At 39.5% G+C, this 25,594-nt stretch overlaps 1 protein-coding gene across 2 annotated transcripts in view; it reads left to right on the forward strand.

Moving 5' to 3' along the window:
* The first annotated feature begins 321 nt into the window (after window positions 1-321).
* asic1c (acid-sensing (proton-gated) ion channel 1c) overlaps window positions 322-25,594 on the forward strand; it is a 91,399-nt gene continuing 66,126 nt past the window's right edge. Inside the window, exons 1-2 of one of the 2 annotated variants that reach the window (XM_084008163.1) lie at window positions 322-650; window positions 908-1,849. In XM_084008163.1, coding sequence (XP_083864289.1) covers window positions 1,295-1,849 — 555 coding nt within the window. In that variant the 5' untranslated portion in view covers window positions 322-650; window positions 908-1,294. Of the gene's footprint in view, window positions 1,850-25,594 lie in introns of both variants that reach the window. The other variant, XM_084008162.1, reaches the window with a different exon arrangement.

The following is a 25,594-nucleotide window of genomic DNA, read 5'->3' on the forward strand; positions in this document are numbered from 1 at the left end:
CTGCTTTACTTGCATTGTTATAAACAGGTTAAAACGTTTACATATCTGGAACTCCATTACGTACGTACACTCATATGCAACCTGTAACGTTGTATGTGAACAAACATGTTGGCAGCCGAGGCTGTTGGAACCGATTAGAGAATAATAACACAGTGAAGGAGCTGTCCAGATTGAGAGACTTCCCCTGTAAGCACAGACACACAGGCAAAGCAGCCATTCAGCAGTGGGATGGATCCTGACTACTAAAGAGGGAGAGGGAGACTGAAAGAGAGAGAGAGAGAGAGCGAGTGAGAGAGAGCAAGAAATGGGGGAGTGGTGGGAGAGAGAGAGGGGAAGCGAAAAAGAGAGTCAAAGGCTCCACACGGCAGAATATAAATCTGTATGTTACCGGGACTAAAGCTGGAGGTCTCGAAGCAGCGATAGTGGTTTTTCTGGTGGGGGGTGGCCATAAAGCATCAAGAGGTGGTCTTTCCTATGAACTGAGGATCTGTGCAAATAAGGAGCTGGAACCCGTAGGAGCTGGGAACGCCGGTTGTCAAGCACATTGGTGGGCTGGTCGGAGGTCTCTGACCCCCGAATTTTTATTTTTGGAAGAAAAAAGAGGAGCAAAAAAGACACGAGAGAAAGAGGAAGGTAGCAGCGAGGGACCAGTGAGCCATTTCTGTCTTTATTACTTCCATTCACAAAGCCATTGCATCCCATTATTACAGCGATGTAGAGGCATTCATCCCGGTTAGAGGAGGAAGGGTCCCATTGACTGCCGAGGCTTAGCACCTCTCTCCAAACACTAGCGCTTTTCATTGCTCACCCCCCTCATCTCACGCCTCTATCCTTTACGTCCGCTAATTTCTCTGTTCTTCTCTCTTTTCTTGTCCTTTGTATTCTTGTCCCTTTTCACACCACTCAGGAATCAGGAGGCATTGCGTTTTGGTAGAAGTGGGTGTTTCTGGTGCTGTCATTGTGTTTGCTGCCGCTACAAAGGACAGCTGAGCAGGGAGTGAGAGAGACAGATTTGGAGATAATAAAATAGCAGCCTGAAAGAAAAGGGGGGACCTGGGACTACAGGAACAGCTGACAACCCCTGGAAGGTGAATTGTGATGAAAAGAAAACTGTTACAGAGACTGACAACCGTTTTAAGGTAGCTATTTATTGAGACCAGTACCACTTCTGGAGGGAATAAAGAAGCGGTGTGCCAAACCAACACTGCCGGTTGGAGTCTGCTATTGCTGTTGCTAAGCAAAGTCTTTAACCTGAAGTTCTTGGGCAGACAGTATTGAGCATCACTCTACAGCCATGAAAGGAAGCTCAGAGGAAAGCATTGAAAGCACCAGGCCCTCCAACCTGCAAGCTTTTGCTAACATATCCACCCTACATGGCATGAGTCACATATTTGCCTATGGGCACATGACATTCCGTCGGTTTCTTTGGAGTCTTTCCTTCCTTGGTTCACTAAGCTTATTGATGCTGGTCTGCATGGATCGAGTGTCATATTACCTGGAGTATCCTCACGTCACCAAGCTGGACGAAGTGGCGGCGACAAACCTCACCTTCCCCGCTGTTACCTTCTGTAACCTCAATGAGTTCCGCTTCTCCAGGATCACCAGGAATGACCTGTATCATGTGGGAGAACTCCTGGCCCTTCTCAATAATAACTACCAAATAGCCAACCCACACTTGGCTGAGCCCGAGGTTCTGGCTGCCCTCAAGGATAAGGCAAACTTCCAGAACTTCAAGCCCAAACTGTTTAACATGACTGATTTCTATAACCGCACAGGTCATGACATCGGTGAAATGCTACTGCAGTGCACCTTTCGGGGAGAGGATTGCTACCCGGTGAACTTCACCACAGTAAGTACTCATGCGTACATGCTCTCTTATATTAACATGCTGTAATTCTGCACAGTGTGCTGTATTTCCTGCCAGACCTGACAGCCTGTCCTTCTCTTTTATGTTCAGTGGAGCTTAGACTGAGTTTTAATGTTGCTTGAGAAAATTATTTGAAACCGATGCCTGTGTTGTCAGTACTCACAAAAGCTGCTGGGTGTTGCATTGTGTGTTGTAGTTGATGTTTGTGTTGTGCTGAGAGCAAAAAAAAAAAACATTCAACTTGTGATAAGGATAAGGTCCTAACGTGAAATGCTGCAAAGATGTACCTTTTCCCCCATGGCTTGCTTAGTGATCTCTTAGGATGGCTTGGCTTCTAAGAAAAGGGGAATCATTTTGTAAGGTGTTGTGAATCCCTGTATCTTGATGAAAACCTTTTTTTCCATGAGAGGTTGTACTGAGGTCATATTGATGCTCTATGTATGCACAAAGGCATATTTCTTGCTAAGCTGACAGATGCTTTAATAGCAAATTGAAGTTCTTCACTGATTATTACTTTGTTATGAGGTTGGAGTCACCGTGCTCTCTGCTGTCATCATTTTCCCACCTTGTTCATTCAAATATTCATCACTGCTGCTCCAAATGAGCCATTACAGTTATTTCTCTGTAGTGAGTGGAAACAATTCAGTGTTTGTTTTGCATTTCAAATGTCTAAACAAAACTGATGCTTCTACAAAGGTTGTATTCAGCATCTTTCAGGAAAGGTGCCATGGGGCTGAGTTATCACCGAGCGGTCATAGTGTATTTTGATTCATTCAACACTCCGTTTGGCTGAATATCCAATCAAGCATAAGTCTTCATTCATCATTCTGTTATGAATCCAAGTTCAATTCAAGTTCACTCAACTGTAAATGATTTGCTTTTGGTCTGTTGTGTGAGCTGATGATAAAGTTGATAACATACATTTAATCATTGAATACTACATTGAAACGTAATTTTAAATAGATACAGTAAAATAAATCGGCACCACAGTAGTTTTTATGTAATGGACTATATTAGTTAAAGCAGAGAGCTGAATCTAGGTGACATCAGACAATATATCCTCATAAAGATCTTAACACGCCCAAGTACTGCAGTTGCATTATAATGTCCTGTGAGATGTGGCTGTAATATTTTTACAAAGTGACACTTAAGTAGGCCTTCATGAAAAGAGTGACCTTATAGTCAGTTTTTGTATTTTACTGGCAAATAAACATCCTAAAAGGGAGAAACTATGTAGTTCTAGACCCATCAGTGCTACACATTTCAAATAAAAAGTGATTACATATATCAATGTTTTAGCTGTTATTTCAGTGAAATTGATGCATGCAATCTGTGCTCTCCCCTCCATTACAGGAGTACAAGTTGGAGTTTAATCAGACAGTTTCATTAATTTCTTTTATTTGATTGAAATATAGACTCCAAAACAGTTGGCAAAACTCTTTGGCTTTGTCTGCATTGGCCATTATTTTTATTTAAACAAGAGTATATTTGCCAAAAAGAAAAAAAAAACAAATACAGATGCAGCCTAGGGATAGGCACGACTGCAATATCACTTTTTTCTGTTTTGCTTCCCACTCTTATTTTCAGACACATGATATTATTCTCACTGCGTCTGAGTCCTACATCCCATCTCTTGAAGTGCAGGTTTGATGGACTAAACACCTAACTTACTTATATCTCAATTGAGTTTATGCACTCTCAAAAATACAATTTCTTATCTTTGTTGTATCTTTAATCAACCCTGAATGAAATCCCCTTAGATGGCCAGTTTTTTTTACAGACAGAGTTGATAAAAACCTTTATCTGCTGTGTGAGGAGATGAAGCACTTATTTAATATTGATTTCTAATCTTATTAATTTTTTCCAATTTGCATCACAAGTACTGTGAATTTGGAAAGTCACCATTTACATGTTTGTTTACTCTCAAACGAGTGTCTTCAGAAACAAATCATCCATGGGAAGCTAATTGCTGTTGTATTGCTTGATTAAAAATGCTTTCAGTGTTGCATGAGCCGGTAGGAACGGTTAATACATTTGGATTCGCTGTGTGTTTGCTTGTTCTGTTGAGCAAATGTGTTGGTCCAACAAACTGATCTTTCACCTGGCATCATATTTGAACAATCTTGTTGATACCCATCCATCATTGTGGTGTGTTGTTTGGATGGGGTGGGGAAAGCAGTGTCACACCATGCAGCATTGTGCTCTCAATGAACAAAAATGTGTTTGTCAGGACACTGGATGAGCGCTAGTATGCCATTACCCATTGAGCTGAGTGTTTGGTGCTGTATCTGATGATAATAATAATCTCACACGACTAACTGCGGACACTGAGGCTTGCTCAGTAATAGTGACCGGCTTCAGTGGGAAAAATACATCTCAGCTAGTGTTTATTAAAAGCCTTCAGCAGAAAACATGAAATCAAGACATGTTTCTAATATACCGGGTTATATTTTGTTGACTTGATCTGCCATTACGTGTCTGTGCTGTTTTCTTCTCCAAACATAGAATCACTATTCACTGGCAGTATACTCATATTTACAAGACTACTACAGGAAATTTTTCAATTATTCAAATTCCCCCACAGACATGTTGAGAAGAATATTTACAATGCAAAGGACTATGAGAGTGATGAGCTTTGACCTTGAATAAATGAAGGAAGAATTCCATTAAGTCTGGGTTATGTCGCAGTTGGGAAACAAAGCATTCAAACCGTTTTGCATTGTAATGGGTAGGTGGGCAAAGGGAGAATGTCAATTTGTGTGCAATTTAACCGCTTAATGTCCCCCCCACTCCTTTTTTAGACAAATCTTATCAGTCACATGAAAAGTATAGATTTTCCTTATAGACCATGGCCAACTGTTAACATTATTTTGAAAACCAAAGCACCCACTTGAACATTAAAGTTATCAAAGAAGTTATCTATCAGTCCTTAGGTCAAGGCAAGCTGTTTCAATATTTAAAATCAGATTTTTCTTGGACAGTTGCTATCTTTTTGAAATGCCATTGTCTTTAAATGAGTAGATTCTGTAACCTCTAGATTTCTACGTTTGGATTTCTTCCAAAGTGAGCTGAACTGTTCAGAAACATGGAAGACCTTTAAAACAATCTCTTTGGAGAGATGTAGAAATCACTCTTTCACTCTGAAGTGAACCAGTGTTCAAATCCTGGAATCTCATAAAAGCTGCATTCTGTTCCTACTATGATAGTCCTGAAACCACCACTAAAGCCTTTTCTATTTAAAGCTCATTTTGGGAAGTCAACAGTAACCCACCTAAATAGTTAAAAAAAATAAAAAATTGTTTTTGTTCTTAAATGGCTGTGTTCCTGACCGTTTATCAATATGTATTTATTGACTTGCTGTGGCTCTGAAAGACCGCTTGAGTAGCCCATGACCAACACTGTATGTAAATGGCACTTCAGTAGATGATAGACTTCAACTAGAGAACAAGAGGTTGATTATCATAATCTGATAGTGTGGATGTAGCGCTCCATTCTTAAGTCTTGGCAGGTCATGACAAGTCCCTCTGGGCTACATCTCTGTCCATTTCTTATAGTTTGTAAAATCAGTATTCATCATCACATTTTGCAGAGGCTCAGTCTTTAAGATGCAAGTTGCCTTTTCATCTTATCACTGAGATGACAGCAGGTGCCAAGGGGATGAAACATGGCTGCAGTTGAGACGAGGCTCTCTGACACAATGTGACTTTAGGATCTACATTGAATATTTAGAATTTTAGGCAGATGTACTTGAGATTTGGAGGCTAATTTCCCCTCTTAACCTAGTGATGATGAGCCAGATCATATATTTCTATAGTCCTAATGTTGTCTTATCACAGCTACACAGCAGTGATGTATGACCGAGTTGCACAAATAGTGTGATAAACTACACCAATTGCATTGTTTGCAGAGCAGGTTCTTTTGTTGACAACTCTGTGGTAGATGATTTGGCAGAGTAAAATATCACAGATAAGCAGATGGCGATGCAGATTTTGTTCATAATAACTAAAATGAATAAAGGAACAATATATCACATTCAGCTCATCAATAAAGCAGCAAACATATTTGTTACGTGAAGATATATGGGAGTAGTGTCTACCTGTCGAGAGAATTAAGTTGCTCTCCTTATATGTATTATGTATATCTTGTTAACCAAGCCTCTACTTGCTCTGTTGACCTAGCCGTGCCAGCAGCCATGGTTTTACTGCATGTTTGTGCATGTGAGTATGCCCCACTCGCTAGCTAGTAACGGCTGATAATGTTGTCCCGATCGATTGGCGCGGAAGCTTAGCACTGACCGTCCAGTTCCCCCTCAGGTAGCTGTTACGGTCACTGTTAGCTTTGTCAGCATGTTTGCCGTAGTTTGTACTGTTGGCATCATTAGCTACTATCTGCCATCTCAGCCGTTGCCCTGTTGAGAGCCATTAAGAGGCGATTGAGGGGCGCCAGGCGCTCAGTGGTAGAGTTAGCGCCCCACGTACCGAGGATAATTCCTCACCACAGTGGCCCCGGGTTCGAATCCGACTGGCAGCCCTTTCTGCAATGTCATCCCCATCTCTCTCTCCCCCTTTCACTCTGTCTCAATAAAAGGCAAAAACGGCCCATAAAAGTAACTTAAAAAAAGAGGCAATTTAAATGCTCCCAATCTTGTATTATACACCTTTTAACTGTGAAAAGAAAACCCTGTTAAAATATGTTTGTCCCAGCTCTTTGATAACCACATTTCAAGTTCATAATAATAACGTGTCAATTTATGAATATGAGCCTGTAGATCTTTCTCACGGTCAGATGAGATAGACTTGTGAAAGACAGGTGTAAATAACAATAGCTGCAATGTGTTGCAGGGCTATGACCCTGTTACCTACACATCATTAAAGCATCATTGATAGATTTTTTTTTTACTTTAGGGCATGGGATCAAACTGAAAACACACAGAGCAACATTAGCATGTATTTGGAGTCTTAAACCTGGCCATCTGATGCAGGCAAGTCTAGCATTCCCTCTCCTGTTAGCTCTGTTTTTTTTGTTTTCAAAAGTCTTTGGTGGTTTATAAGCTGCTACATGCTGCACAATGTCCACCAGGTCGTCACTAACTTTGCCTGTCTGCTGTTAAATGCTGGAAAGGTAGTGCACAGTCTGTATATCACAGGATTCTTCTGCTCTAAACTGCAGAGTCAAGTGATGATCATTATCTGTAGGACATCATATTTAAGGCCTGCTATCAGAAAGGTCTATGTATTGTTGGGACATTTGCACTCCAAAATGCAGCATTAGTCAGAATCTAATCAAGTGTACAAAGACATAGGCAGGCAGACACAACACACAATGACATGCATGCAGTCAGTCACATAGCAGCTGTCACTGCCACATGGAGCTCAATGTACACACACACGGATACACTGTGAGAGCATGTAACAGCACTTCACAAAGCTACTTCCCATGAAATGGAATTTGCAGCAGTAAAACACCAAATCCGCAAACTGCTCCAGCAGCAATTGTAGTCAAGTGGGTATGTGGGCTGACGTTATGGAACAAAGCTATCCTCAGAATTCAGCTGGTGGGAACAAGAAGTCTTTAAATCTGCATCATTGGTCTGTATCATGATAATCAATTTTCGTAAAAAAAAAAAATAGAATATTTTCATGCCGTATAACCAACTGCTCTGCAACAGCAGTTGATACTGTATGTGCACACGGTCAAGGGAAGCAACGTTGGTGAATGTCAGGAAGGAAGAAAACAATGTGGATGAGTTGTGAGAACTTACAGTGTAGCAGACATTCTCTGTAAAATCAGGAACAGAGGGATATGGGAAATATGAAAAGTAAGGGAACTTGTATTTATATACAACAGAGCTAAGGTGTGTTTGTGGTCATTTTTCAAAACTCTCAAAAGTCAAATCTCTCCTTGCCTTTGTTCAGAGTGGTTTGGAATGATTTAAATCATCAACTTGGTTAAATAGATATTTGACTAAGATATCGTGTGGTGCACACAAGTAAATATTTTAAGTTATTATTTGAACTGTTGGCACTAAGTACTTTACTATACACACTCATTATATCTATAATATCTAATAGACAATGTTTGTCCAACATGCCCTGTGAGTGATCCTGTCAGCATATATATAGACATTAAATCTGTTAATGTCCATGGTAATATAGCCTGAATTAACAGCATTTACAAGCAACAAGGTGAACATGCTGAAATCAACTGAGTGAAAATATAAAAAAGGCAGTTTGGTTGCACTAGGTCCTGGCATCACAGGAGCAACCGTATGTGTCCTTGTTCCAAATAGAAGACCCTTTGTCACATCTGCAATGTGGCTTGTTATTCACAGTGAATACAGCTCAATTAAAATCACTGAGCACCTCTGGGTGATGTTATGGACTCAGACAGGACACCGTTTTGAAGAAACACGAATGATGCCACAAATAAATACAACTGATCCTGTGGTCAAACTCTCCAACTGCAGGTTGAAGGCAGCAGTGAAGCTAAGCTTGTGTCTGGTTACCTTGCGTGATTTTCCGCAAATTTATTGCGTTTTGTTGTTCCTTAAACGGCAATTGGGTAGCAGCACTGCTCACAAAGGCCTCATTGTCCTGACTTATTGTTTACATATTTTCTGTCTTATATGGATGAGATTCATATTCTGTTTACTGATTAGGAGGGCACTCCATTCACTATGTATCGCTGTCCATTGTCAAGGGGTGCTGAAATACTGTTGTGGCATATTGTGAAGGGAGGGAAGGGCCTCCAAAACCTCTGTAGTCCCATAACTATTATTAAAGGTCCCATATAATGAAAAACATGTTTTCTCTGGTCTCTACACCTATAAACTGGTCCTCCCTTAGCATGTCAACTCCCAGGATGAGGAAAACAAGCGACTCCTGCATGGTCTCTGCAGCCCACTCATTGGTAAAACAGTGCTCCTACAGGCTGTTCAGATTCAGCTCCTGTTGTTACGTAATGAAAGGAGTCATTTGCATAGGCCAAACTCCTCTGCGTGATGATAGGGGATATCCGAGAGGGGGTGTTTCGCAACACAGCAGGGAGAGTGCAGCTCCACTTACCGGTTGTGGCACTGGGTGATCCGGTTGTTGCTCTGTGAATAAATCCCAGTGTGGGTGAAGCTGGAGACATCGTCCCTCTGTCTCATGCGCTCTGGTGCGTCTTCACTGCTGCCTCCAGTTGGACAGAACCCAATATTGTATCTTAGGCACTTCTGCACAAGTCCCTGCTAATGTTTGCAACATGTTTTCCACTGGGGTCTCCATTATATGGAAGGGCATGACAGAGAGAGTGTGTTGTGTGTGTGTGTGTGGTTAACATCATGTATAAGAGGGTGGTAAGAGAACGAGGCATGGGGTTTATTTTTCTCCTTTATCTAAAAATAAATGTATGATGCAAAAAGGTGGGCTGAAGAAGAAAAAAGAAGAAAAAAACATAATTACATTACATTGTTACTTTGGAATTCAGTAGCGTAGTTCTTGAGTGAATCACCTTTAGAATTTTTCTATGCAAGTATACAATGTATACCCTCCTCTGGGAAACAGGGATTTACTGATTACCTACCTGGAAATAGCTAGAGAATTGTGTCTTTGTCCGTCGCACCGAGCTAAGATGTTACGATCAAGATGTTACAATCTTTCATGTGTGGTGTTAATTTCTCAGGGGAAGTTTTTGTTCCCTAACCTTAGCTGTCAAAGCAATGTTTCTATCTAGGTAGTATACTGTCCTTTGGAGAAGCACAGTCTTTAGGATAGACTTGGATAGACTTGTTGCAATAAGAGTATGGAAGAAATTAGTGGCTGCAAGTGTTATCCTTTCATGGTGTCTTTTGTTATAATCACAGAATAATTATGTTGTTATGTTGACCCTACAAGCTTGCTGTTTGATGTTTTGTGCAGCATGCTGTCCCATCTTAGACAGTCTATTTAATAGGGACATAAACCTCTGTTATTTAAACAATTATTACACTATAGAGTGAAAATGTGTTTGGTAGTTAAATTTATATGCGTGAGACACCTCTGATGTTCTGACCTAACCTACATCAGCAACATTTTCACAATATTTGACTTTCATTCTCAGGAAGGCTGAAAGTGTCCAACTTGATTGCTTTTTTCTGTAATTTCCTCCAGCCTAAGCTGGCGACTCTCTTCTGCATTCAAGTGAGGGTGTTTTGAATGAGCCTAATCTCTGCCCAAGATTGCCTCACTGTATGTCACTGCTCACATTTGCCAGATTAGACCACTACTGCTGCTGCAACCTAACAAACACGTCTGTTGTATCATGTCTAAAATATCACTTTAGGCACCGATACTAACAAAGGATTGTTCATAGTGACTTAAAACGAAATCCTTGACAGGATTTGTCAGATGTCTGGTGATGGTCACTATATAGTCCATCTTTTGCATTTATATCTAATGTTCATTAAAATATTAATTCTGTAGAGATTATTGTCATCACATCAAAACAAGGTTATTATTCTCCAATCATCAGTACAAAACAATAAAAAATACTTACAGCCATGGCCTTCTGTGTCCCTGTACCCTGTTGTTGCTGTGAAATGTGTTCACAGGTGTTACTTTCCTTGTTCCAAAATAGAGCTGGGCGCTGTAGGCAAAATTAGTATTGACTAATTACCACTGCTGTGATCATAAGAACAACAGCAGCAGTCTGTATACGATACAATATTTAATAAGAAAAGAAAAAAGTCAAACTCATGCAGAGCAGTACGGCACAGGAGACAACCGATCTTTCCATGCATTGTTAGGAATGTCTGGAGACAATTTGTATTCTGGTCATTCATTAAAAAAAGTTTCATTGATTAGTATTCAACTTTGTTTATTGTAGCCATTTTTCTACTGGTCTGCCTGAGGTCAGAAAGGCATATACTTGCTGACAGAGTTTTTACTATTTCCAATACTATTTTAAAAAATATGTTAAATATCAATGCCTCATAAGAAATATCACATTGTCAGAACTAGGGCTGTCCTCGACGAAAGAAAATCTTAATCGAATAACTCATACTCCTAACTAGATTATGATGATACCATTTTGTTGACTAAACAGTTTGTTGATTTAATTGACAGATTTGTAAAATGAAAAGCTCACAAGTGTCTTGGAAATAAGTCATGCAGCATGAAAAAGCGTGAATATGACTAGTCGACAAAGGAAATCTTAGTCGACTGAGACCAAAACTACAGCAGCCCTAATCAGAAATGCAGTTTTAAACAAAGTGTGTGTTGATCTATTGCTTCCCTTAGATTTGTAAATGGAAAAGAGCACATGACTCGCTCAATTCACTTGAGACTGTTATTATTTGACATTTTTGATCAGTGCAACCTCAAGTAAAAGTAAGTGAAATGATATCACTTGATGATTTGTAGAACTAAGGAACACTATTGTGGACAGGACACAAGTCATTTATGGTGTAAGCAAAGGTTAATCTAGTTCAACTTGTGTTTTGACGTGCAGGTGTACAACAATAGATAAACTGAAGTTGATATTGCTTTTGCAATACAAGCACCTGAATATTTTTTGGTATTTCCTGGGCACAATGAGCATTTTGCACCTTCTATTTGCATGAGTGCTTTTTCCATTAAAGTATAACAACACAACGCGGAAGTGCAAATTAATATGTCTCTGAGTAAATCGATTCTGTCTCCTACATGTTCAGAATGTTTATTAATTCCCACCAATGTTTGTCCATAGCTTGGAAACAGGCAGCTCCTTCCGTTCCTTACATTTTACGTCATCGAACCACTAATCACACAGACAGATTTGTGCTAGAAATCATTTCACCTGTCATTACCTTGATTGTGACCTGCGACACACCATCATAAACAGGGCTGCAGTTCCCCAACTCATTTAAATTCATGGGCCGCAGCAGTTCATTAATCTTCACCAAGGCTGGATTACTTATGTGAAGGCCAAATTGTCAATATGTCCGTCTGTACAAGCTCAGTTTATGATGCAACACTGCTCCACTGTGTTTATGGGAAACAAAATGCTTCCACTCACACATCTCCTTTAGGAATAATAAATACACAGCAATAAATACATTCCTTCACTGCCCCAAACATTTTTGAGAGTATTTTACCCAAATGCAAAAAAAGTTGTTTATCTGCTGTGCTTTTTCTTTTGATATGACATAGCTTGCAGTCTTAAATTACTGTTCTTAATGAAAATAATCTGAGAGAGATTGCTGTGTGAGTTTAACACAGACTCCATTTTCCATCATTAAACCCACTTAGTTTGCTCTTGGTACATGATGTGCTCTGTCATGTTTTGTCCATTTCATTTGTCCTTTAATAGCCATGGTCCAATTATGTTTTGAAATACTTTAATTTGTGGGTAATGCTAAATCCATAATATCCCTTTACTTAACACAAGGGTTTTACATGTGTGGCAGTATTTAGTGCTTTCATTCTTATTCTTACAGCTTGTGTTACATGTTGTATAGCATCATCTGTACTGACTCACATTGCCAGCTGAAATATGTTAAGAATCAGAATAAGGTTTATTGTCAAGTAGGTCTTCACTTACTTTTTTGTGGTTACAATGAAAACACAATAAGAGGAGATAAAACACATGGAGCACTGCAAAAGTCAAAAGCATAATAGAAAAAAATAAAAACAGCAAATGGATAAGAAAACAAATAATACAAAGTGGGTGAATGGCCATCAAACACTTGAGTTTGTGCAAAAATTCAATCTTAAAGTGCTGTTGCTAGAAATCAAGGTACCATCACAAATAGGCTTTGCAAAAAGCCCATTTTTGTGTACTGGTAGTCTGCAGTATCAGAACATGCTACAGTTAGAGATACAAAGCAGTTAGATGATGTTTAGCCCACGGTCAATGTCCAGGCAGGGTCACAAACAGACCACTCCAGCATCCCTTAGCCTCCTCATGGTGTCTAACCATATGAGCCGTTATTTGGTTGGAGTCATTTCCTCATTTGCCAAGTATTTTTTTGTTTATTCAATAATAGTTTTATATAACATATAAGTAGATACTTGTATTGCTTATTTGGCGGTCCCATCAGCAAAATTTGAATGTCAAAGGAAACTGAGCCAGGAAAGTTGGGGTTGGAGAAGCATTTGTATTTTTTTCATAAAAAAATACTAAAATCAAGATTCTGGCAGATTGATTGTTTCAGATCTAAAAAGATCTGTGTTTACATGCTTATTATTTTATTACTTTCAGCAAGGTCTGAAGACATTTATTATTGCATGATTCAAATAACATTTCTTTTAAAATATCTCTCCATCCTGGTTGACTTCAAGATTTCAAAAGATGAAGCCGGAGGGAATGTCACGGCATTGAAAAGGGAGTACACTGTCTGCCTTTGAAAACTCATTGGAATTATACTGGGCCAAGCTATTGTCTTGTTGCACACCAGTTAAACAACTGATTTTCCAGAACATCAGATAGACCATCGTCTCTAGTGCAACGCATGAGACTCTTGAGTGTCTGAAATTTCAGTTATTAATTAAATAGAAACTGCTGATGAGCATGTAGTTAATTTTTGTGACTGCTGGCTACAAATTAATAAAGGCCAAAAAAAAAATGTAATCCATATTCTCTATGCTCTTCAATGACTAAAGTGCCATTAGCAATCCTGTACCAATCCAGTCACATGAATGAAAAATCAATATTTAAATCTTGTTTAACATCAGATCTACGTCTAAACACACGATTACCTGCTTTAGTTGAACCTTAAGTGTTTGAACATTAGCAGGTTAAATAGATCAAAGCTTGATATACTAGTTCTCTGATTTCTTTGAGAACTGAAATGAAATCTGGCCCCTTGCTACCTTGGGCCAGTCTGTTGCCATGGCAGTCGTCTGTGAGGCATGCTCCTATGCAGTTATCATGAATGGTATTGCTCCACGTTCAGCACAATTACCTCACTCATCTAACCAGCTCTTAAGGTGCAAAAACACTCTTCCTGCAGTTAACCTGCATGTGGTGCAATTCACACTTAACTCCTATATCCTTTATTTTCTTTCCCCTCAGCATTTGTTCCAAAGCACTTCTATGTGCAAAGCACAGAACCATATTGACATCAAAATGACATCTCATTACCCTACTGGTCAATATATTGAATGGGTGAACATTAGGACATACTACAGGAGGCACTCTCAGGAGAATCAATACGTGAGCAAGACTACAATGAGATTTTTTTCCCTGGCGAAACACCATTTTCAAGGTCATAGTTGTATTTTGGGTTTCTGGGTTTGCGTTAACATGCTTCCATCGTCGTTTTTTAAAACCACATGTTCGAAGTTATACGCAAAATATTTTTACATTGTGGCCGTTCGCTTACATGACAATGGTATTTTGGGAGCGTATTGGGGATCTTTGAAACTGGGTTCCAGAGGGAAATCTTTTGAATACGCAACGTCAATCGATCAAAATGGCTCCCTGTGGAAACTGTGACATCAAGGCTCTACTTTTTTTACATGCGTATTACGTTTGCAGTCAAATAGCCATGCACGAGTAAGAAGACAATACCAATGGCAGATTGCCGAGCTGTTATCTCTGATAGAGTTATTAACCCTCCTGCAACAAAGTGTAGATTTGCTGCACCATTACGTCAGTGGAGATTATTTAGATGCAGCAATTTTTCAAGTAGGGCTATCTATTACAAAGTTAGTGCGTTTAACTCACTTTGTCTTATTCAAGGATGATGAGCATTATTTTGCACATCCTCTTGTGCCACACAACAGAAAATGACAATACCTAAATTTCATTTTTATTGTAATTCAGTTGTCCTCATTATCAACAATACCTTGAACAAATGGCTTGCTCTTGCTTGTGTTAAATTGGCTTTTTGGGTTGTTTTCAAATAAATTAATTGTATTAAATTAATTGCGTATTCGCTCTCACTTGTTCAAACTAGATTTTTTGTTTTCATAGTGATGGCCCTATATAGTGACTGTACCTTTAAATTTCTTACAGCTAGTAGAATAACAATACAAACTGTTGCTGTTTTCCTCCAGTTTGGTCCACAATTCCGCTACTCTAACATGTTCCCATGTGTCTTTCCTGTCTTCCTTTTTGTTTTCAGGGAAATGTTTGTTATTATGCCCTCCCCTGAGACTCATTATGGTTGTGGCACTAGAGGATATAAAATAATGGTTTCACTGGGGACATGGTTCTCACCAGACGCACATTTTTGGAACGTAAAGCCTTCACCCATGTGTGTTTACTTGTTTTGTGTGGTTCAGGTGCCTGGCTGTTGCAGTGTGGACACTCAATTCGCAATTGTGTATTCACAGTCACACCGTGCAAAGCTGCTAAATTGACCGTTGTCATGGATATCTAAATGTGACTCTGGCTGAGTTCAGAGTGTAGTGTAATTCAAAATTACAATGGTTCTCATTTATTAATGGGTTTGATTTTAAGCCTACATGCCACCTTTGGATTTTAATGGAGGGCAGTCCAAAGTAGGTATTGTGTTACTGCAGGGCACAAACAAAAATGCACCGTAGGTGATGCGAATGTGATCTCTTAGCTTGCACTCAGTGTAATCAGACAGTGTCTGTGTGTACTACTGTATCTTTCTAGATTTGCAGTGGTTTCAACAATAGCACAATAAATGAGGGCCAAAGCTTCCCCTAAGTGAGCTGGAGGGATTATGGGGACAACACTGACAGAACTGTAAACCTGCAAGAGATAGCGAAACACAATCTCAGAGTTAGCACAGCACTGGATTCTGGCACTGTATTGTTATCTGTAATTGTAATGACCTTACCTGAAAAGTGTTGGTCTGATACGTGTGAGGAGGAGTGGTGAGTCATCTAGTTTGCATTTTCTGTAACTGTGCTTATCTTTAAAGTGTCTCTATTCTGCAGCACAGTTCGTACCTTCCTGTCTCTTGCCTCTGCCTCTGTATAAATACAGAGGCTTATACTTATACTTACTTATCCGCAAATTTGCGGATGAGTAAACTTTTGTTGCTGATGATTCACACTTTGCCAAATACAATACAAGCCACAGCTTAGACTTTTTTAATCAAAAAAATTGAATTTAATGTCAACGGCATCATCAACAACTTCATATTACTTTTTATAAAGTTTCTATTAAATATATGTATTAAGAAGAAGTTAAAATAGGTCTATGTTCCATGTTTGTTTTTTGCTGTTGTACCAGTATTAGCCCAAATAGACCCCTCTCACAGCACCTTTGGCTGTAAATGCCCTGCGCTTCTTCCACCAGTGCATTAACAGCCGCTTTTTTATACAATGGTTACCAATGAATGCTAATGTGCGATTGGACCTGGAACCGGCTCCATCTAACAGTAGCTCTCCCACATCCTCTTCCTTGCTTTACACCGCCGGCTGTTAGATTAAGCAGTGTCGAGCTCATCCATACGAAGTATGAGAGCAAGCACCTCCCTGGTTGGTGCTGGTTGTGAACGAACAATGTCAGACAGATAGATAATAGCAACAATGGCTGTGTCCGAAATCATTCCCTACTCCCTATATAGGGGAGTTCTATGGAGGGCACTATATAGTGGACTCAAAGGCAAAATGAAAAAACACTTTCGGACACTACTCGGGGGATTTCTTCCGGCGCCGTTGATGACGTTGTTCCTGACGCATAATTAATACGTGCCAGAAATTACCAGGATAATTAATTTTTTAATACATATTCGTTGCGAAAATTTACAAAACCAAAAGAACGAGTCCTCCAGCAGGCCGGCCACAGCCACCACCGCTCACCCAAAGTCTCATATAAATAATTAATATATATCACGTTTTTTTTACGTAAATAAAGAAAAACATCACACTTTGGCCGTTTGTGTCGGCCTTTTCTGCTCTGCAATACATATATTAAATATTAACATTTATTATTATACAATTATTCATATTTCTGCTGCATTTTCCTGCTCTCTCTCCTCTCGTCCCTTCGCGATTTGTCTTTCAGCGCAATACATTATGGTAAAATTTGCTCGGCTAGTGACCATCGGCTGTACACTACTTTTCACGATGCATTGTGGGAAACTTTGAGTGCACTATATAGGGAATAGTAATGCTCACTACACATTCGGACACCCCTACAAAATGGCAAACTCCCTATATAGTGCACTATATAGGGAGTAGGGAGTGATTTCGGACACAGCCAATGGATAACAAAAAGCAAAAGGCTGACCAGGCTCCGGTTCTCAAGAGGGAAGCCTAATCTAAAGTGCCTTAAACTTGCATTCTCTCCACTGGCCATCAGGCGGCGACTCCTCTCGTTGAAAAAATATGTTTGATTGCATGGAAGTCTATAAGAAAATGATCCTACCTCTCACATGATTTATTATCTCAGTAAACATGATTTTATGGTTTCAATCACTAGTTTCAATAAATTCTCGTCGATCAAACAATTGTGGTTAGAGTGGTGATATTTTACCAAAAATATTGTTGTTATAGGAACAAAACCCACATACAGCGCTGGGATGAAGTGCTCCCCATCTCATTTCCATCTCCATTTTATGATGCCCACTGGAGAAAGTGATGCAAACGTAGTGTAATCAGTAACACATTACTCTACTCCGGTGGTAATGAAATAACTTTTATATAACATGTCACAAGTTACTAGTGATAAGAAGTAATAACTAGTCATTTATAATGTATTTGATTTTGAAAGTTACTTGCTCAACACTGCATAGAATACAATAATTACTTAAAAAAAGCACTGCACTGACAGTATCCTCTTTGCATTTAACAAATGAAGCAGTCAGATAATTTATGTACCCCAGAAAGCCAAGGGAATCTCTCTCTCTCTTACTCTGTCCTCATCCCCCTCTTTGTTTCATCTCCATCTTCCTCTCTGTCCCTCTCTGCCAATAAGGTCTATTAGGAGTCTCTATGTATGACAGCCACAGGGGAACATTCCTTTTTGAAGACACTTCCGACTTAAAACTGCAATTGTTATTAAGAAACTGCTGCTTTGGTAGCTGAACTAACTCCCTAATGGCTGGTTTTGGGCTCCATGCTCCCCAGAAGTAGTCCCTTGATAATTCTGCGAATATTGAGATTATTTTGAAATCTCTGTATCACCGTTTACACTACACGCCAATGTCATACGGTAACTAAGAGGTCCAATCAATATCATGATGTTCTTGCACGAACATAAAAGGACGTTCACACCAAACGGCACATTACTCGAACAAGTTTGATTGCAGGATCAGTTGTGTTTATTTGCGTCCAGCCCTCTGCCGGAGAAGAGGCAGGGCTTAACTGTGTAGACACCAACAATGTTTCATCATTCATGGCTGAAATAATCACTATTACTATTGCTGTATTCACTGTGAATAGCAAGCCAAAGATTGCCTGGTTGACTACAGCAGTATTCTCTAAAATAAAAAAATCTGTTGTTATATTAACTTTAATAAACGGATAACGGTCATGTTTGTTATCTGTCCGCAAATCACTACCCGCATAAACGGATGCTTTTGACACATGAAGTCTGATGAACAATAAAGTTTTCTGTATCACAATCTGAAATAGCCGATAGCGGCGCACGCAGAGATACCCGCGCGGCAGCACTCGGGGAAATTAAAACAAAGATATCAACGGACCTCTAGAAGCGATGACGTCATGAAAGATGCATTCATGCTGCTTACTGCTAGCTAGATCGACCCGCGTCTCCATATGCTTACTTAGCCAGAAAGCTGTCACCGGTTGGTAATTCAACATATTTATTGGTAATGTTTTTTAAACGCCCTCTAGTGGACAGGAAGTAAAACAACCACATTGGCGATAATGGCATTGGCAACGTATAAGCCTGTGAAGTGTAGTTAATATTTATAATAATAGGCTGAATTTAAGCATTCAAAATTTGAATATAATTTCAATAATGAAACAAATATGGAATGAAATTCGAATATTATTATAGTGGAAAATTGACAGCTCTATCGTGTTGCGTCCGTCGCACCATAGAAATCTTGCAAATATGATAGGTCGCTTCTGTGCATTGGGTTTACATGTAATTTGGTCGCCAAACATAATTTCCGTAGTTATGTTCGGTGTGAACGCTGAAGAGTCTCCATTTGTTAGTGCAGTGCTGCTGCCCAAAGCCATAGAAGATGTGTTTCTCCTCACTGGTTCATGGTAAGGCTCTCTGCAGACAAGTCAATGTCTCACTCACTCTGCTTAGTCAGGCCTAACACGCCCGAGGCAGATCACTCTCTGCCTGCATATGAATTAAAGCAGATAGCCTTGTCCATGCTTTATTATCTGCTTTGCTGCTGAGTGCTGTTTCAAACTTCTCACTAAGAGGTGGTGCTTATATCACAGTGGCTAATGACGTTAGCGTCAGTCTCATTCACATGTTTCAAGCTGAGGATGACTAACGACCACCGACATAAATTCATGGCAAGTGCTGCAAATGAATTATCAGAGATTCATCGCCATCCTGTTTTTGCCACGCTTTTATGTCGGTTCCAAAGCAGCACCTTTGTTTACAAATGCTCCATAAGGCACATTGTACATATGTGTGCCACATTTTGAAAAGATTGAATTAAATGTGACTCACCAATGCATGAATCCTACCAAAGGCTCTGTTTTTCAACCAGGTTTTGTTTTCTTCGCGTTTTCCCCAATCTGGCCATTATCACAGGCTTAGTCAAATTGTAATAAGCACTTACACAGCAGCATTCTGTGTACAATGTGGCCCATATATGTTTGGATGGTGACACATTTCAGTTGTTTTTTTTGTCTGCCCTAGCATATTGGATGTCATGTGATTTCATTGTTTGACGCAGGAACACGTTTCATTGGTTGAAGACCAGGCTGAAGACAAATCCTCTCTATTGCAGCTCTATGGCTGCAATAGAGCATTAGCATAGGGCTCCCGAAGAATGTTTTCCACTAGGAGCACTGGTGCTCTCCACCAAAATTTTAGGATTACTAGTACAACATTTTCAATTACCTATATTGACATACACATCCCCCCCATCTAAACAATTAACAGATATAAGAGGATAAAAATAATTAAAGGTATAATATACAGGAATTTACTAAAAAGAATCCCTCTCAATCATCACTTACAACCCACTAGAAGTGTGTGGTGGTGTCTGTGTCAACAGAGACACTCTGCCTTTATTTTGTCCTTTCTTCTTATTTTGCTGTGTTTGGGACATTTCTTAAAATAAGACTTTATTTCCTTGATTCACTGCTTTGGTCTCACTCACTACTCTCCCTCACTTCATTCACTCTATAGCTCGCTTGACCATCGCTGCTCCCACTCTCCGTGCTCATTGAAACAAGAAGTGGCCAACTTTAAATGTTGTGTTTACAAACTGAAACTGACAAATTTAACATCCATGCATCATCAATCACTGCTTATCCTCGGGCTGCAGCCGATCCCAGCTGACATTGGGTGAAAGGAGGGTTCAACCTGGACAGGTCGCCCGACTATCACAGGTCTGACACATAGAGACAGACAACCATTGACGCATCAGTTAACCTATCCCCATCCTGCATGTCTTTGGAATGTGGGAGGCAGCCAGAGAGAACCCACGCAAACTCCACACAGAAGGAACTGGGACTCGAAACCGGGCCACTCTTGCTGTGAGGCAACAGTGCTAATCACTGCATCACCGTGCAGTGGCAATTATACCTTTGAAGTGAAATGTAGTGTCTTTTAAAACACAGACCAAGTAACAAATTGATAAATCGGAATTGTTCCATATTAAGAATGCAATGAATACTATTAGCATCACGCATGGGCGCACAGGTGTTTCACATGATATGTGATAATTTTCTTTAAAAATGGGCATATTTGCAAGTTGCTCTGATGCTCCTAGTTATACAGTTTAGGAGCACTCTCTCAAATGGATGCAAAATGAGACTAAGTAATGCGACTGGTTTCAGTCGGGGGAACTGATTACCATTGAAGATACTTACTGATTGACTTTGGGTTTTTTTGTTCTTCATTTCATGTCATATGGACACAAGCATTTAAAGACCCTCAACACCCACCCACACTGGTGTTTTCACTTATAGTGCATGGTTAGACCTCTTCTTAGGACTGGTACAGATTAGGCTTTATTGAAATCTTGAATCATTATGTCCTGTTAAATATGCTAGACCTGTATGTAGGGCCTGTAGGTAGGGCTGGGTGATATCCACAATCTTCTTTCATACTATAGCATTTTTCTGGTAATTAAATAAATGAATAGTCTATATTAAATAACCACATAATTGTGTACTTCTGTTTGAATTAAACACTTGACAAATTAAAAGTATTTTCTCATTCTATTATGAACTGAAGTGCAAAATGAACAGAACAGTTTCAATTACAGAGAATACATGGCCTCATCTATATTTTATCTCAATAAAGGGCTGATAAATGAATTTTACAGGACACGTGGCAGACCGTAAGGCCTGTAACAATTTATATATACACATCGTGCTCTTCAGCGGAAAACATTTACCTTGTGAAAGAATTCAAAATGTACAAGGACATTTAACGAGAGAGTACCCAACAAAAACCTTTGAGTAGCATAAAATCCCACTGCAGAGCTTACCAGAGCTCAGATGCTGCAGCTTATTCACGTGGTCAGCGCCCAGTACTTCTGTTAACAGTCGGGCTCAGTTTATTTGGACAAATAACAACTCATGATGACCTCACTGCTGTAAGTTTCCAAACTGTTACTACAGTCTGTCAAAACTCTTCATATTGATCTTAGTCACAGTTCTTTTAAAGAAAAAATCTGAGGGATATGTTTCATTATGTTAAAAAAAAATACTGTTGACTGTCAGCTATTTATTCTAAACTCTCAAATATCGATATCAGCGTTGATCTCAACAATCAAGTATTGGTTGGGCCGTAGACTAAAATATTATGTGAAACCAGCCCCTGAAGTAAAGAGCCAGTTTCCAAAATGTCACTTACCAAATAGACTTTGCAGATCAATCTTTGACATTCCTTTAAACTCTCAACAGCAGTTAATTTGTAAGTGTTTTGTAACCTCTGTGTTTTGCAACAGCAGTGTCTTATCTGCTCAACGCATTTCTTGTGTCTGTGTTTGGGTTTCGTAATCTAAATGGCTAGTGGAGAACCTAATACAAGGGTTTAAGATGCAGAATAGAAAATCAGCCTTGGCTTTTTCATTATCATAATGAACTCATTATGGGTCTGATAATTGTCCTCAGTTGGCACAACTGATTGAAAGCTGTTGGCCAGTGATACTTCACCACAAGTTCATTTTGTTTTGTAGTATATAATTTTTTTTTCAATATATAAGCAACCACATTCTGTAACAAGCATAGTAATTCCTTTTTGCAATCAGTCTAATTGCAATGTTGGCATTGGAGATGCTGCTGTAATTAAAGTCTCAAAAAGGTTGATATCATCTGTTATATCATCTTCCCAGCTTTTGCACATGCATTATTAAAACTGCACAAAAGAAAAAATGAGCATGTGAAAAGATTAACTGGATCCATGGGAATCTGCCCACGTGAAGTTTGGAAACAACAGTTGTGCTATGGATTTTCAGGACAAACCACACATGGAAGGGTTAAGCGTGCTTCTCGTTGGTTTGGACAGACTTCTCATTGCTGAATAAATTCTCAAAGGAAATAGAAAATCTCCACCAGCTTTGAAATAGGAGAGAAATAAGTTTCTGTGGTTGTCTCTTGAAGGGAAAAGGAGGGAACGAAAAGAGTTGCAGGTTGGATACAGATTGTTATTGGTACCTCATTTGAGACCTATGTTGTTTTTTTACCTATCATCAGAGACATTTCTGCTCGAGACAATAACTGAGCACGGCCAATGCTCACTTAGATTGCTGTTTCCTTAATTTAACACCTAGGTCCATCCTCATTTAGGCTTGTCACAGACTATCTTTATTCCAGTCCTTTTAAAGAGGATTTCACTCATTCTGTCTACCTCTTTTCCCATAGCTCACACCCAATCTCATTTACCAGCCCAATTTCCTCTCTCGTCTGCAAACCAGAGCCAATGTGAAAAATGCCATGTTCTTGTCTAGTGTGAACATGAGTGCCCATTCTCTGACATGTTTGGCACATAGAGGCAACGCCTGGCCTGACACCAAGCCGTCACTGTGAACACACAATGTAATAATAGTACAAGATTATACATTCTGGCTTCATTCTAAAAATGCACTGCACATATCAGTACTGTATGTGTAACTGAACTTTGCTGTGGTCACTTCTTTGATACTCTACTTTCACTGCTGTGGAGTTTCTGCACTGTATTCCCTAGCCAGTTAGTATCACCGTTAATGTGATTTGTTTTATCCTTTTTGTTTTTACTTTTGTGTGCTCTATTTAGACATAGTGGTTATTGCTGTTCATGGCAAGTGGTGAGTACTTCTTATTATGTACTCCAAACAATTGTTGCTAGTAGTGTAACATCTGTTACATGCTGTGTAACAGAGGATTTCCCGCTGGATAAATAAAAATTAAAATCATATAGTCTCACTGGAACTCTAAAATCACGGTACACAACTCCGTAATTCTGAAGTTCAGCTTCTCCCTTCCAGACTTGGTAAACGTCCCACACGCTACAGGCATGTTCTGGCAGAAGGGTGCTCGGCTTGCACCAGGGGGTGAGAAACAGCTCCCTCAGCCAGGAGGATAACATTCTCCTCCCCTCCAGTCTCGCAAAACCACCTCCTGCCAAGAGACTCCTACTGCAGTGCCACCTGGTCTTCTGTTGTAAATCTAATCTCAGCCAGAGACCCATCCATAAGGCAGCCAGGTTTCCTTATGAAGCTGCCACACCATAAGACCTCACCAAGGACCCTGGCAACAACTTGTATGAATAAGCATGCCTCAGTGCCAAGTGTTTAGCTAATCTTCTTTGTTTGATTGAATTACAGGATTGAATAAGCAGAAAATTAATTGTTGACTTTTTAAATCAAAGGATCTAAAATCATAGATTCAGGAGTTAAAAATGTAAAAATAACAGCATGTTAACGTCTTTCTATGGTTTCCAGAATTGTTTTTAAGCAGGGGCATTTAAGTCATTTGCATGCATTTGCTACAAGAGACCAGAGCCACACAGGGACCCAGACTTTTAGCTATTCAGTGTGAAGAGGATTGAGGCTGACCTTTTTAAATGGAATTTTCCCTAAGAGCAGTTGCCAGTGACCAAATGTCTTCACTCTTGTAGATGTAAACTCTGACATTCAGAGCCTTTATGCTTATCTCATTGATTCAGAAAACGTCAAGCACCAAGACGTTGCAAGCAAATTCCCTGCTCTTCTCCCATCCGCCCACCTCATTTCCAGAGTTGTACAAATGGTGAATACAAATTGCACATGATATTTAAACAGCCTTAACATTTGCCTTAATCAAACAGTCATCGCCCAAAGCAGGTTGCTTTCATCTGCAGCATGTAAAAACAATGCTCTTGATGAGTGTTGTTTAATGCCTTTCTTTATTGAGAATACAACATATTAGCTGAACACTTGACAAAGTCCAACAACAAACTCCTGTCCTGTCAGCTGTTGCTGATTATTCACGATCATCTATTCATTCATATAGAATCTAATCGAAATTGATGAATGTCTCATAACCTGTTCATCAATATTGTCATTAATTACTAAGTTGAAATGACTCATCCAGGGTTGTTAAGTAATGTCATAGTAACACCAGATTTCAGGATCAATTATCAATTTAGTGCTTCAATAATTCCGCCAGATAGTGGTTATTTAGTTCTGAGTGTAGTGTACAGTCATTTATTTATCTAGAGCTAAAAATAGCTGCCTGCCGCAATCGAAATAGACAATTTGAAACTGAAAAAATGTGAGTTCGGACAGCTAAACAATGAGCTGAAACTCTAGATGTAGCTCTGTTAAACCGAGGGGAGCTGCAGTGAAGTGATAATTCTCCATAGCTTCATCACTACAAGCTCAACCACCCTCACTGTGTCATCTTGTCATTGTAATTCAGTTATTATAATGAAAATATACATGTATAGAATACATTTCCCCCCATTCTTATATAAAATAGTGACTTTGATAAAAAATGATTATCTGTATAGATAAATTGTAGGTTACACTACGTATTTTCTCTCAGGCAGATATGAGGAAGCAGCTGGACGAGGACATAAATGCTACTAGCATACTGATATAGATTAACTATGCCAAGTGTCCTTACAAGAAGCAATGAATCACACCGTGCGTTTCTCCTCCTAACCCTGACTGTGTGATATGTTGACGAGTGGATCTTCAGATTCATGTCAAGGCAGAGAAATGTTGGGCACACTCAGCTAATTTCTCATGGCTGAGTGCCACTGGGCTCGCCCGGCCAAGGGAGCACCGCTTCATGCTTGAGGAACACAGTATACACACAATCCATCACAGAGCCACAGATCAGCTATCCAGCCAGCACCGAAAGTATACTTCCTTGATTAATGGAGTAGCTGTGATACAGTGCGTAATAAAGGTCTTTATGTGTCTCACGTTTCAAAAAAAAAAAATCACAGAATCAGAGTCTTTAGGGGGATAGTTTTTTTTTTTTTCTGGCTTTTTTCACATAAACCAATCGCAGTTTTCACCCCTGGTGGAATTTTTAGACGAGTCATCTTCTTTTACCTTTGTCAAGCCTACTAATCTATTAATAATGGTTCTATTTTTACTCCCAATGTGCTTAAATTGCAAAATATTACTGCATTGTCACATAAATCATTATCCAGCCAAATCCACTGTGCTCCAAGCCTGAGTCATGTATTGAGAAATTAAAGATCAGCCATGGGGCA

The sequence above is a fragment of the Eutrigla gurnardus genome (genome assembly GCF_963514095.1).
Source record: "Eutrigla gurnardus genome assembly, chromosome: 4".
In the NCBI taxonomy this organism is placed as follows: domain Eukaryota; kingdom Metazoa; phylum Chordata; class Actinopteri; order Perciformes; family Triglidae; genus Eutrigla; species Eutrigla gurnardus.